Below are 14,578 nucleotides of genomic sequence, written 5' to 3'. Positions count from 1 at the left end.
CAGTTAGTAAAGGGTCATTTGCTGGTGTGATGTGATATTGTCTTCATCCAGCTTGTTGGTAACCCTGGTGTTCTTTTCTGCCTGTGATTTCATAGCCTATCTTAGTTATCTTAAAAGATAAAAAAGTTAACCACATTTGCATGTGATCTTGGCAAACGTTGTTTCTTTGCCTTTTTAGGGTCCACCAGGTCCTCCTGGCCCACGAGGCCCCCAGGGTCCCAATGGAGGTGATGTAAGTAATTGAAGTGTATGCTAGTTAATTCTGAAGGCTATTCTGTGCCAGTATTACATTCTGGCAGATGGTTTATGATATATAATGGAGATAATTACATCATGGTTTATACATAGAAGTGGATGAGAACCCAATGATCATCTACTCATGCCATTTCAATAGAAAGCAAGAAAAGGCCTTTCTCCTGAAAAATTTACCACTAATATAAAACAGACACCCAGATCACACTTAATATTTATTTATTGGTGAAAAATATCATTTGTATTATTATAAATCCTATGACTCAGAATAGTGTACTTATACTGTTGCTGATATATGATAAATGTTCTATAAATGGTTGTTGAATTCTTAAGTTTAAGATTTCTCATTGGCAATGATGTGAGAGGTTTGTAATTGTCTTTGAATATACTGGCCTAGGTGTGTGCTCTAAACACCTGTTACATATGTATCCACATAAAAGTTTTTACCTAAATGTTTTACCTCCTGCATTTTGAGTCTATAAATCAATCAGAGAAATATGTGCATTTGTGCACTCTTTTTCATTGAGAGAAAACAGTCTCTTCTTGGTTATTTAAGGAGGACACTCCCCTTAGAAACTGATCCAGTATTCTGATGGAATATTAGAGAATTTGGAAAAGTAATAATGCTTCTCTGCTACCATGACCTTCAAAAGATTTCTAGTCTATGTGATCTGCTTCCGACTTCATGTTTGGCAAATGAAGCCACCTGTTTTCCACATTCTTTTGGATGAGATTTATTTTCTCTCCTACGTGCCTTTAATTTTATCAGATCAGAACTGATAAAAGATATCAGTCGCTGCTCAACTAGAAAAGATATTCAGCTGTCATTAGATTCCCTGAAGGGAATCTCATGCCTAGCAGTGTATAAAGGGTTTGTTTTTCCCATGCAGTAAGTTCTTTTTAAATACAGTCATGACTCTGATTCAATATAAAATCATATTGTAAAACTGTCCCGACTTTTCCATGGGCATAGACATTGGAATTTTGTTTCAACTAACAAATACATGGCAAAGTTTTGAAAATCTCTTTGCCTTATGCTCCAAATCCCGGGGAAGCTAAAACCTGATGTTATATATTAAATTATTTGCTGTTAATAAATGTGGCAACTCAAAAAGTCATTACTTTTTGTGTCACCCCCTCAATTTACTCAGTGTTCCTGTACATAATACTCACTTTGAACACTCTAGTTATATGTGTGTGAACAGAACATTTTATTAGAAGTATAGCTCCATTTCTTTTTCTACTTCTCAGGGACCACAAGGACCCCCAGGCTCTATTGGTTCTGTTGGTGGCGTGGGACAAAAGGTAAGGGCATGCTGGCTAAAACAGCCAGAAATCAAGAGCTTTGAGCATTGCTGGGCATATTTTACATATTGCTACCATAAGTTTGGTGCTAAGTGGTCAACATAAATTCCCAAATTCAGTATTATTTATTCTAGAACCTACACAGATTGAAATTAAACGCTGATGTTTTGTAGTGACACCTGTGGCGATGAATGCTGCGCTCAGATTATTTCCTGTTTCGGGGCTGTGTTGGAGTCATCGTGCTCTGCTTCCGTGAAAGGAAAGCTGAGGCTTAGTTAATTGCAGTGATTTGGTGAATGTTTCTTCATTAGAAAGTGACAATGCCAAGCTCCACTTCAGCCTCTGAAAGTCTGACGAGACTCCAGTGCCTTTCATTAGTGACACTTGGTACTTAAAAGCAAAGGAAACACTTCTACAACGGATCCACAGACGAAGGGAGTCTTTCACATCAGAAAACAATTAATCACTGATTTTTGTCATGTTCTCATTGCTACCCCTCAGCCCATCTTTGGCATTTTTCAAAGCTCTTGGCATATGCCATAACATCTATGCACAGAACAGCCCCTTTTCCTGGTAAACATTATTTCATCTTAAAAATCCATTCTTCCTTTTTTTGAAAATGTCAAAATGATTCTTTGATATTTTTATTTATGTGTTCAACTTCACATCTTAATAGAATTTTTAAGAAAATTGTCATTGACATTTACTTGTGAAAATGATTCACCAGTTTGGAAGAACAAAAAATTTATTTATACCATAAAATATTATACCGGGAAGGTATGTAAAATGGGATAGCTGTAGTGTTCTTTGTCCAACATTGAAACATGATTCTCTTCTCTGCTTTGAATTCTTTTTGACACATTTTATTTTATATTTAACTTCATTTATGTTCATTAAAAGAGTTAACCCTCTAAAAACAGTGTAATGGAATTAGACTGATAAACATAATATTGGTGTTTCCCCTTGCTTTTCACCCCAACTCTTGTATTTATAATTAACTTCAGATGATTCACTATTCAAATATCTCATAATTACTAAATTAGAAACAAATTATACTTTCTAGTTCTTAGTGGATAAAGAATGCAGTTTCTTTGACAATTGCTTTTAAGAAATTTGTTTATAATCTTTTGGAGAAAGATATATGTTGAGACAGACAGAGTTATTCAAAGAAAAATTCTCAGTGCGATTAATAGTCCTAGCATAAAAAGCATAAGACAAGACCACCAACTGAGACACCACTGTCTTGAAAAATATTACCAATTTTTCCCCTTCACCTTCATTCTTGGAAACATATCTTCTGGGTTCTAAAGACAATTAGATTTATAATATTTAATAGTTTCTATAGACATTTCAGTGTGCTTCACCTATGTCATGGACACTGTAAACAAGAAAATAGTTTTAAGTATTTTCTTTGATTTCATTTTTTTTTATTAAGAAAAGAAGAAAAAAAACATAAACATAAAACAAGTTTCCACCTCCTCCCAGCCTCCCATTTCCCTCCCCCTCCTCCCACCCTTCTCCCCCTCCTCCCACCCTTCTACCCCTCCCCCCACTCCTCTCCCCCTCCCTCTCCAGTCCACAGAGCAGTCCAGGTTCCCTGCCCTGTGGTAAGTCCTAGGTCCTCCCCCCTCCGTCCATATCTAGGAAGGTGAACATCCAAACTGGCTAGGCTTCCACAAAGCCAGCACATTAAGTAGGATCAAAACCCCGTGCCATTGTCCTTGGCGTCTCATCAGCCCTCATTGTTCGCCATGTTCAGAGAGTCCGGTTTTATCCCATGCTGTTTCTAGTACGTACCAAGACCATTTTAATATCCTTAAAGCAAATGAATATTTATGTATTATTTTCAACGGTTTTGTAGTAGAAGTTTTTGCCCTTACATGTTACAGTCTATACACATTTCTTGACTACAATTATTTTCTTCATTTTATTTATTTTTTTATTTTCTTCATTTTAGAAAACTTGACATAATCTTTTCAAAATATCGCTTCACTTACTTTTAACAAAGATGGAAAAAGATGAGCAAATATATTGATGATGACTTAAAGATGTATAGTTTTATTTGTATTTCCAACTTTGCACAATAATACTACACAGTAATATGACACATATGAAAATATTTTGTGTTCAATGAGTTTCCAGGGTTTTCAATTAATATCACATATATTCCATGTGATAAATGTTTATTGTGAACATTTTGCCATTTATTTGAATGACAAAGTACTTTGTTTCATTTCATTTATGTGAACAGCATCACCCCAAATTACTGGCATATTATTTAATTATATTAAGATAGTTTAATAAGTACTTTCTTCATATATAATGTAAATGAAATATTTTACTTGAAATAATTGTCCAAAGTACAGTATATTTGCCGCTAATGTTGGGGAAGACAAAATTTTCAGACAATCCCATAACTGAGAAATTCCTGGAAAGTACTTGAATGCAAATTGTTAGAAAATGTCTGATTGTTGCTATAGCTTGGTGATAACCTGAGCTCATGTGCTGGATTTCATCTTTCTAAAACAAAGCAGGTTTTATTCTATTTCTTCTCTTGAATTATTGTGATTAATCCAAGTTCTCTTTCTTATTAGACTTTTGATGTGTTTTAAGCAGTAAAGTAAGGTAGAGGCTGGTCTAAATTAGGATGCCCATCCTAAGCGCATTATTACAGATAGAAAACACCATTGCTGTGTTCTTTTTTTTTTTTATTGAGAAGAGGAAAAAAAAAAGAAAATAGTTCCCGCCTCCCCCCAGCCTCCCATTTCCCTCCCCCTCCTCCCAACCTTCCCCCCCCCCCACTCCTCTCCTCCTCCCTCTCCAGTCCAAAGAGCAGTCAGGGTTCCCTGCCCTGTGGTAAGTCCTAGGTCCTCCCCTCTCCGTTCATGTCTAGGAAGGTGAACATCCAAACTGCTAGGCTCCCACAAAGCCAGAACATGTAGTAGGATCAAAACCCCGAGCCATTGTCCTTGGCTTCTCATCAGCCCTCATTGTTCGCCATGCTCAGAGTCCAGTTTTTTCCCATGCTTTTTCAGTCACAGTCATGCTGGTCTTGGTGAGCTCCCAATAGATCAGCCCCACTGTCTCAGTGGGTGGGTGCACCCCTCGTGGTTTTGACTACCTTGCTCATCTTCTCCCTCCTTCCACTCCTCATTGGGACCTTGGAAGCTCAGTCCAGTGCTCCAGTGTGGGTCTCTATCTCTATCTCCATCCATCACCAGATGAAGGTTCTATGGTGATATGCAAAATATTCATCAGTGAAGAATTAGAAGCTGTTATCAAAAACCTCCCTACCAAAAAAATCCCAGGACCAAATGGTTTCAATGCGGAATTCTACCAGAATTTCCAAGAAGACCTAATACCTATACTCCTTAATGTATTTCACAATATAGAAACAGAAGAGTCATTCCCAAATTCCTTTTATGAAGCTACAGTTACCCTGATACCAAAACCACACAGACTCAACCAGGAAAGAGAATTACAGGCCAATCCCACTCATGAACATCGACGCAAAAATCCTCAACAAAATACTGGCAAACCGAATCCAAGAACACATCAGAAAAATTATCCATTATGAACAAGTAGGCTTCATCCCAGAGATTCAGGGCTGGTTCAACATACGAAAATCTATCAATGTAATCCATCATATAAATAAACTGAAAGAAAAAAACCATATGGTCATTTCATTAGATGCTGAAAAAGCATTTGACAAAATTCAGCATCCCTTTATGATAAAAGTATTGGAGAGATTAGGGATACAAGGGTTATACCTAAATATAATAAAAGCTATATACAGCAAGCCGACATTGCTGTGTTCTTACCATTATCTGATGCTTTCTTTGTAGGGTGAACCTGGAGAAGCAGGGAACCCCGGACCCCCTGGTGAAGCCGGCACAGGTGTAAGTTCTCTAGTCTTAAAGTCCCTTATGAGGCTTCATTAGATATTTAGGAATTCTTTTAGAGTGTTTGATCGTTGAACTTGAATCCTAACAGTATTCGTTTTTACTCTTCCTTTCCAACTTACTTATTGTGCCCACAACTACAAAAACTTATTGTTTAATAACTGACAATCCTCTGCATATTTTGATTAGTATCTAAGATTTAAACGGTCACATTTGCATGAGTTACGTCTTTTAAACCTAAGGTGTTCATTATGCAACATTGTGTTTAGTGAACTGTCCATAATAGAAACAAAGCAACAATTTCCTTCCCACATTAACTAAATATTTGTTAATTAAAATGGATTATTCTAAAATAAATTAAACTGATCTTAAAACTATTACATTCCCATGACAGTCTAGAAATATTTTGAAAATCTAGCAGCAGGGTTCATGACTACTGGCATCTAATTAATTCAGTTTGGATTCTGTTAGAAATTTTGCATTGTAGTATACAGACTATAAAAGCAGAGAATTATACAACCCACAGTGTTGAGGTTAAGATCTTGAAACATTGCTTATAAAGTAATTGTTGCTTTTGGTTGTATTCTTTAGGGTCCCAAAGGAGAGAGAGGAGAGAAAGGAGAAGCTGGGCCTCCTGGTGCTGCAGGTCCTGCTGGTGCTAAGGGGCCACCTGGTGATGATGGTCCCAAGGGGAACCCAGTGAGTTTGTTCTCTTTATGATGAAATTTGTGTTTGATCCTCTTCTAGCTTTTCATAGAAAGTATTTGCATGCATTCTTTGCTCTTTTCAATTCTTTTTCCTGTCTGGAGAATATATCTAACCAGCCAATACCATGACTCTAATCTCTTGAAGCACTAAAAATATAGCATTATGAAACTTTTGTTTTATTCTATTTATTTATTTTTTTACAATGTTTCTCTAGGGGCCTGTTGGTTTTCCTGGAGATCCTGGTCCACCTGGGGAACCTGGCCCTGCAGTAAGTATGGTAGAGAAATAAAAGGATGATTTAGTGTGGGTGTTCCCTCAGTCTACAGTAACAACTTTAAAAATTATCTTATAAATGAACTTTAAAGACAGAAAGACAAATGAAACAAACAGAAATGACACCGACCACAACATTTATATAACTGGTGATTCTTGCACTATTTTATGTGACTGCCTGCTTCATTTAAACAATTCTTGAAACTTTTTTGGATTACCCAAGCAAAAGTAGCAGCTATACTTTTATTATAAAGTTCAAGACCTTCCTTCCTTCCTTCCTTCCTTCCCTCCCTCCCTCCCTCCCTCCTTCCTTATTTCTTTTATTTTCTTTTTTATGGTCTTTCAAGACAGGGTTTCTCTGAGTAGCTTTGATGCCTATTCTAGAACTAGCTCTTGTAGACCAGGCTGTCCTTGCACTCCCAGAGATCCACCTGCCTCTAGCTCCAGAGTGCTGGGATTAAAGACATGTGCCACCACCGCCTGGTTAAGCCTTTAATTCTTAGTTCCATTTATTATGCAAATTCTACTTTGAATTGTATTATATCTGTTCCTTGTGAACTGAAGCACTAGTCTTATATATCAAGTGAGTCTTCCTCATTTATGATTTCCCAAGTATTTATGGAAAGAGGAAGAGGTGCCATTATCTAAAAAATAAGTATTATAATTTCATTTATCCATCTGATCACAGTTTATTTGAACACTATACCAAAGTAGTCTGTGTAAGTTTTGTACCTTTATAATAATAAGATATAATAAGAAATATTTGGGTTAATTTTTACTGTCAATTACAGGGGCAAGATGGTGTCGGAGGTGACAAGGGCGAAGATGGAGATCCAGGGCAACCGGTAGGCAAGAAACCTTACTATTTTCATTATCTTCTATAGCTCCATGCATTTAAAAAAGGCATTTCAACATGGTTACTCTTTTACAATTAAAGTTTATTGTGTATTTTGTGTATGCCCTTCTCAAAGTATGCCATCATCTGTTTATGAGCTTGTCCCACTGTTAATTATTTATTTTTCTTAATTTGTCTAGTCTCCTCACATTCAATACATCTCACCAGTAACTTCCCCACCCTCCACTCATAGTCCTCTCTAGCTCCTCTTTCCCCAAGACAAAACCCCCATTTTTCCGCAGAAAAGAGCAGGCCTTTCAGGGCCACGAACCTAATACAGCACAAGATAGAATAATACAATGCACAGACCCTGAAGTCAAGGCTGGTTGAGGTATCCCAGCAGGAGAAAAAAGATCTCCAAATCGGGCAAAACAGTCAAAGATACCCACACTTCCACTTGTTTATGAAAAGATAATACATTGTAAACACAAATAATGAATATAAAAGTAAGAATATCAGACTGGTAGCTTGTTGTAGTTCATATGCTATTTTAGTCAAGTGGCTAAATGAAAAATAGTATAGACATTTTAATATTTTTTGTCTAGACACAGAAATGCTTAGGCCACATGGGCTACTTAGGAAAGGAGAAAATATTAAAGGTGTTAAATTAAGTAGTTCTGAAGAAATGTGAGTTTCTTACAAGGTTCTGTTCCTTAGGTGTTGGAAATCTAAAGTATACTTATGACGTACATCCTCACATAGTTATTTACACAGTGGAACAAAAATCACTAGTGCTGTGTGAGAAATTTATAGGTAGTAAATCAAAATGTTAAAAGTTTGTAGTCTATTATCAAACTTATAAATATATATGTCAAGTGTTTGCTGAATTTCTATTGCTGCTTTTTAAATGGTATAAGTTTCCATAGAGACAATCCAAAGAACTTTCCTATATCCATGAAGAGTTTGCCAAATAAGTTTACCAGCTCACTATCTAGAAGCTATTCATGTCTCTGAATGTGGGCTGAGGGTTTTAATGTATCAATGAGATGAAAGTCAGTTTCAGCTTATACTGGGAGAAATTATGTTGGTTATGAAAAATACCCAGATTATTAAATAGTGAATTTTATATTTATATCTAACTATATTCATTTTTAGGGTCCCCCTGGTCCATCTGGTGAGGCTGGCCCACCAGGTCCTCCTGGAAAGAGAGTAAGTTTTTCTCATTCTTCATCTGAATTGTTCCCTGTGCATTTAGATCGGTATTACCCATGCAAGCTCCAGGAAGCATCTGAGGCTGACAAAAAATCACTTTCTTCAGAATGTCAAAATCTTCACTTACTCAGAGTACATTTTAACCATGTTACTGTCACAGTCTGAATAAGTCAAACAACTCCTCTGTTGAGAGTTACCTGCTCCTCCAAACAAATGTTGAGGGCTGTTGAACAGTTCCTGTTCCAGCCCCTGGCATTCTCCACGAGAGTGAAATGCCCAGAGTCGAGTGTACACATTGTGAAAGCATGAATCCATTTCAGTAAATTCACTGCAAGCACCCGTCTATATTGTAGACGACCTTATATTGTCAAATTTTAAGGACTTGGAACCATGATTTTTAATGAAGCAGAGTTTGCATAAAAATGATAGCAGCAAAGAGGCAGCTATGGTCACACTAACTGGTTCTGTGAAGGTGAGATATCTCAACAGGTAAAAGTCCTTATCAACAAGCCCAGTGTACTGTGTTCAGTCCCCAGTTCCATGTGACCAAAGGAGATAAGTGACCCCTGCAACGCTGTGTTTTGGTCTGACTGTGTGCACATTCTTTTGTGTACATGAAGACAAACATAATGTAAATAAATACATGTAAATTATTGAAAAAAGCAAGATATTGACTATATAGCATCTTAAAAGAGATTTAAAGATTTTAGTTTAATTAGAAATAATAATTTAAGGTATTAATGGATAAAAATCTGATATTTTAATGCATATTTAGAATATACATTAACAAAACAAGTCTATGATCTTTCCTGTACTTCTTATATTTGAAGCTTCTGCCTTTGAGATATATGTAGACTCTGTGTTAGGTAATTGTGAACGATAGTCATCCCACAACAGTTGAGGTCAATTAAAAACTAAAATTGTTATCTCTATATCTGTTTTTGTACCTGTTAACTAGTAATGTTTTATCCTGTTCTCTCCCCATTCTTCTTAGCAAAACTATCCTGTATTCACTTTAACTGTTATATATAAGTGAAGACAAGAGCCATTTGTCTTCGGGCGTCCTTGTCTACCTTATGTCACATGACATAATGCTCTCCAATCCCATTCAATTTCCCACAAATGACAGGATCTCACCTTTCTGTCTAGCTGACTTGTACCCCATTAGATATAATTGTCACATTTTCTGTTGACATTCATCTGTCTGTTGGATTCCCTATCTTAGCAGTCATGACTGGTGCTGCATGGAGTATAAAAGTATAGGGAGCATTTGGTAGGTGGATTTGCTTCCCTTTTGAAATATAATCAGTAAAGGGAGTACCAGACCGTATTTTAAATCTACTTTTACTCTTTTACATCCATTGACAATGTCACATGGCTTTCATTCTTCACTGCTGTGTGCAATATATTTAGTCATTTCATATTAGAGCTGTCTTTTAAATGTTTAAATACATCTCACTTGACCTTAATGAGTAATTTTATTTGATGTTTGATTTCATTTATTGTTAATTTATAATCCTGAGTTGTGATCATCAGTGATAATATATACTTCAGCTGCTTCTTTAGTGTCCTTGTCTGGTTTCGTTACAAGGGTAATTTTTGCCTTGTAGAATGAATTAGGTTGTCTCCCTGTTAATCTAGGGATGGTTTTTGGATAATTGATCTTAGTTCTTTAAATTTTTGAAAAAAGTTCCAGCAAGAATGAATTGCTTGTCTACATAGGCTACTCTCATTGGAGGACATTTTATTCATCATTAAACCATACTAGTTGAATATTTTTCTATCCAAACATCCTATATTTTTACTGCAAAGTACTTTATGCTTTACAGTTCTCATAGTGAATGTTCTATAGTCGTGTCTTTCACCCACATTATCTTCAATGTTTTCTATACAGACTTCTCTTTTTGTCCAATCTATATGTTTATAAACTGTGTGGTTAACATAAAAATTACTTTCTCAAATGACTTATTCTCCAGTGACCCAAAATCACAGATTAATTAAAAATACTACTTATTTCTAGAGTTATCTTACTCTTACTAACATTTTCTCTCATTGAACCTTTGTGTCTCAGCAGTACAAACTGAACTGATTTTTATAAACTTTCCATTTTGAAATTTTAGATATTTTAAAATAAATTAAATTTCAGTTGTATTATTTCAGATCCCTTGGATGAATCATGTTATAAAGTTACTTTGAAAATGGGTTGATTTTTGGCGAATTACTTGAAGATAATCCTTATCAAAATTGCAGTTTATCTGCTTATTTATTTTAAATACCAATCAAAAATATGAAAGATTGTTTTTAAGCTATGATACTCACTTTGTAAGCATAATAGAAAGACTTTGAATAGATGTATTACATGTTGTATGGTATCTGTGGTGACTGCACTAAGCTTACAATACTATTCATATTCATTTTGATGTAGTGGATCAAACCGAGTGAGCACTATTGAGCACTATGCATGCAGGCCTTCCTCCTTTGGCATGTGAAGTCATTAAATCTAACCTGAGTTCTCCTCAGCTCAATGTGCTTAATTGCTTTTTACATTAAGTTAAATTAACCAACATACTAAACTGACTTTATCTGATTGACAAGTAATCCACTTTCCTCCATCAATATAAGATCCATTTAATGGTGTGAAAAGCTACTCCATTGTCCAATGCTTTAATAATGAGATACAGTTCACCTTAACATAAAGAATTAAATATTGATCTGTCTGTCTGTCTGTCTGTCTGTCTCTCTCTCTCTCTCTCTCTCTCTCTCTCTCTCTCTCTCTGTCTCTCTCACTGTGTGTCTCTCTTTCTCTCGACAGGGTTTGTCTGTAGTTTTGCCTATCCTGAAACTAGCTCTTGTAGACCAGGTTAACCTCGAGCTTACAGAGATCTGCTGTCTCTGCCTCCCGAGTGCTGGGATTAATGGCTTGCACCACCAGCATATGGCTGCTTGAACTTGTAAAGTAGAAGAAAGATGGCAAAATGATTCGGGGTGGAGAGGAACCATAGGGCAAAGCCTGCATTAAAATTCCGCAAATTAAATGACTATTATTCAAATATTTCTAGAACTGACTCTTGCTAGAACAATTTCACCAAGGAGATGTAAGTAGCATGTTTAGAGCGCCAACAGCAAGTCAAACATTTGATGTTTTGGTCATGTAAAGAGTGGAGGGAAGTTTCACACTATGTTATTGTAGTCTGAGATGTCCTATGTGTCAAAAATGAGCAAAGGATCTGAGTATTAAGATCAAAAGTGAAGATCTGTAAACCACAGGGGTAACTTCTTAATTCTCTGTCCCAGAGATAAATAGCCGCTGGAGGTGTGTGTTAATGACCAGCATCTTCAGAGACATGACCAATGATTTAACAACCCTCCTACACAATAACTGTAATCATTCTTCAGCAGGCTGATGAGATAGTTCAATACATTACAAACAACTCTCTTTAACCCACCCAAAATGTACAGTCTTAGTATGCATCATATAGATATTATCCAAAGAAACATATCTTTTATCTTTAATTTGCCCGCTTTGGAGGCAAAAGGAAAGTAAACCAATAACTGATTTGCTATAATGTTTTATAATGGAAGTTGAAATTACTAGTAACTGATGTTGCCATTTTTTCTGCATGAATCTCACAAATGGCTAAGACTAATAGAGTATTGATTAGAACATTGTGTGTGACAATTATACTTAGAAACATCATTCTAATAGTTATTGAACAAGTAGGAAAATTAAGTTATAATATTGTAGCACGTGTACCTTGGGTCATAACTGTAATATTTCATAACAAAAGTATACTTTCTTAAAGCACTTATCAATGACCTATGGAATTTCAGCACACAATTTATCTATATAGTGAGTGTTCGATCCCTAGCCTTCAATTCAAATATTTCTAAAATTGATTGTTACAAGGTCTTCTTTGAAGAAAAGTAAACAGAATCTATAGATCCACAAAAATAAGCCAAAATATGGTTCCACCAAGGTTCAATTAGGGGGGACTATTGAGTTTAAATATTTTCTTAAAGTATTAATATAAATATACATGTATAATATTATAATATGAATATTACCCATATCAGGTACTCTACAAGTACAGTATGTGCACTTCACTGCTGAGGTATTATTTTCAGCACAAACTCATGGGTTTTGGTTGGGGGTCATACAGTGTGTGGACTACCCAGTGCAGCCACATTGGAAAGTGTTCAGGTTAGATGATGGATTGTTCATAACTATGCATATGGGATTATCACCCCCTATGCACCCGTATATGCTCAAATACTTCCTATTACTACTGATGTTGCAGTAAATTTAGGGGAGAGTGGCTTACAAATGGCTCTGAGCAACTAGACCCTCAAAAAAGGATGAAGTGATTCTTCTTTCTTACTGTTTTCTCTGATGTTAATAGTTGACAGTCCCATTCGTGATGGTTTCTTATAAGCAGACATAACCTATCTGATGAAGTTAGTGGCTGTTTTTTCTACAGTGCTATATTCTACAACACTGAGTGAAATATATTTCACTTTCTTTCCTCCTTCCTTCCTTCCTTCCTTCCTTCCTTTCCTTCTTCTTTCCTCCCTCCTAACCTCTCTCCCTCTCTTCTTTTCTCCTTCCTTCCTTCCTTCCTCCCTCCCTCCCTCCCTCCCTCTCTCCCCCCTCTCTTTTTTTCTTAATTCTTTTTGTATGTATTACATCCCAAATACAGCTTGTGCACTCTTTTCCCTTCCCAGTTGTTCCCCCTCTCATCCACTCCTCCCTTCATTCCCCTAGAGTTATCAACCAAACATGACATGTCCAGTTACACTAAGCGTAGGCACAAACCCTCCTGTTATGGCTGGATAAGGCAATCCAGTAGAAGGAAAAGGGTTACCAAAGTAGGCAAAAGATCAGAGATAGCCCCTATTCCGGCTGTTAGCAGTCCCACAAGAACACAAGATACTTGACCATAACATATTTGTAGAGGACCTAGGTCAGACCCTTACATACGACTTGACTGCTTGTCAGTTAAGTCTCTATGAGCCCCTATGATCCCATTTGGTGGGTGATTTTCTTGTCTTTCTTCCCCCTGAAGTGGATCAAATACACATTTTATACATTGACCTCATCTTCAAACATTTTATGTTTGTCTTTGTAAGAAAATTTTGTATATTCCTTATGGTTTGATTTTACTTTGTAGTTCTTTTCATCATGCATAGCACAATTTGTAGCATAAGTAATATGTACATATTTGAGAATTGAATGGCAGAATGAAGAAAATATAAGATCATATTGTAAACTACTAATAGTGGAAAAAATTATATGATGTAATTTCTCATGAGTTAAAAATAGAATAATAGCATCTTTTAGGGATAAATTTAACTAGTTTATTTTATGCAAACTTATGAGAAACAACTTAAAACAGGATTTCCATGCGTCTTGAATTTATCTGTTTGTGTATCCATTGCCAAAGAGGAAGACTGAGTGACTTATAAGGAGCAAAATGCATTTGGTTGCTAGCTGTGCAGGCTGGACAGTTCAACCTAAGCAGTTTAGAATAAGGAAAGGACTTCTTACCACATCACCTATAGCCTTTATGAGCAAACCACAATCGAGGGAGGTATCATGAGAAAAAGATGATAGTAGAACAGCAAAGGGAGAGCACCAGAAGGAGGGATAGAGAAAGGAGTGACAGGAGGAGAGAGAGAGAACTGCTGCTCAGGTGAATTTGATTATTGCATTTCTCTAAATACTTGTTATTGTGATGTTTTTAAAATATATATTCTACTGACTAGGGTAACAATACAGTTTCTGCCTCAATGTTGTAATGGTAGGAAAAAAATAAAGATTGTGCTCGATGCAAATACTGCCGAATAAACAGATCCACTGGAGGAGGTCCCTCAGGATCTGCTTCTCCCTGTCGAAAAGAAAACCACATGAGCACACCAAAAGCCTGTAGTTAAAGTATCTCTTACAACTCAGCATATTGCTACCACCTTAAGGAACAGTTCACAGAATTTATACAATTATTTTGAGGCACCACGAATTTTATTACTAAGTGTGGTTGCAGTCATGCTATTGGAAAAATAAGTGATTTAAAAGTCTTCCTTGGCTATCACATTT

The 14,578-nt window shown here is 36.2% G+C and overlaps 1 protein-coding gene across 3 annotated transcripts in view; it reads left to right on the top strand.

Annotated features, from left to right (window-relative positions):
- Col11a1 (collagen type XI alpha 1 chain) overlaps window positions 1-14,578 on the top strand; it is a 165,360-nt gene that overhangs the window by 128,255 nt on the left and 22,527 nt on the right. For all 3 annotated transcript variants that reach the window (XM_041650929.1, XM_041650914.1, XM_041650921.1), the window contains 7 exons: window positions 179-232; window positions 1,504-1,557; window positions 5,403-5,456; window positions 6,051-6,158; window positions 6,382-6,435; window positions 7,232-7,285; window positions 8,431-8,484. In XM_041650929.1, coding sequence (XP_041506863.1) covers window positions 179-232; window positions 1,504-1,557; window positions 5,403-5,456; window positions 6,051-6,158; window positions 6,382-6,435; window positions 7,232-7,285; window positions 8,431-8,484 — 432 coding nt within the window. The remainder of the gene's footprint in view (window positions 1-178; window positions 233-1,503; window positions 1,558-5,402; window positions 5,457-6,050; window positions 6,159-6,381; window positions 6,436-7,231; window positions 7,286-8,430; window positions 8,485-14,578) is intronic.

The sequence above is a fragment of the Microtus oregoni genome, unplaced genomic scaffold (genome assembly GCF_018167655.1).
Source record: "Microtus oregoni isolate MIOR12 unplaced genomic scaffold, Mior012 000000F_ref0000247, whole genome shotgun sequence".
In the NCBI taxonomy this organism is placed as follows: domain Eukaryota; kingdom Metazoa; phylum Chordata; class Mammalia; order Rodentia; family Cricetidae; genus Microtus; species Microtus oregoni.
This window is presented reverse-complemented; position numbering and strand designations above follow the sequence as displayed.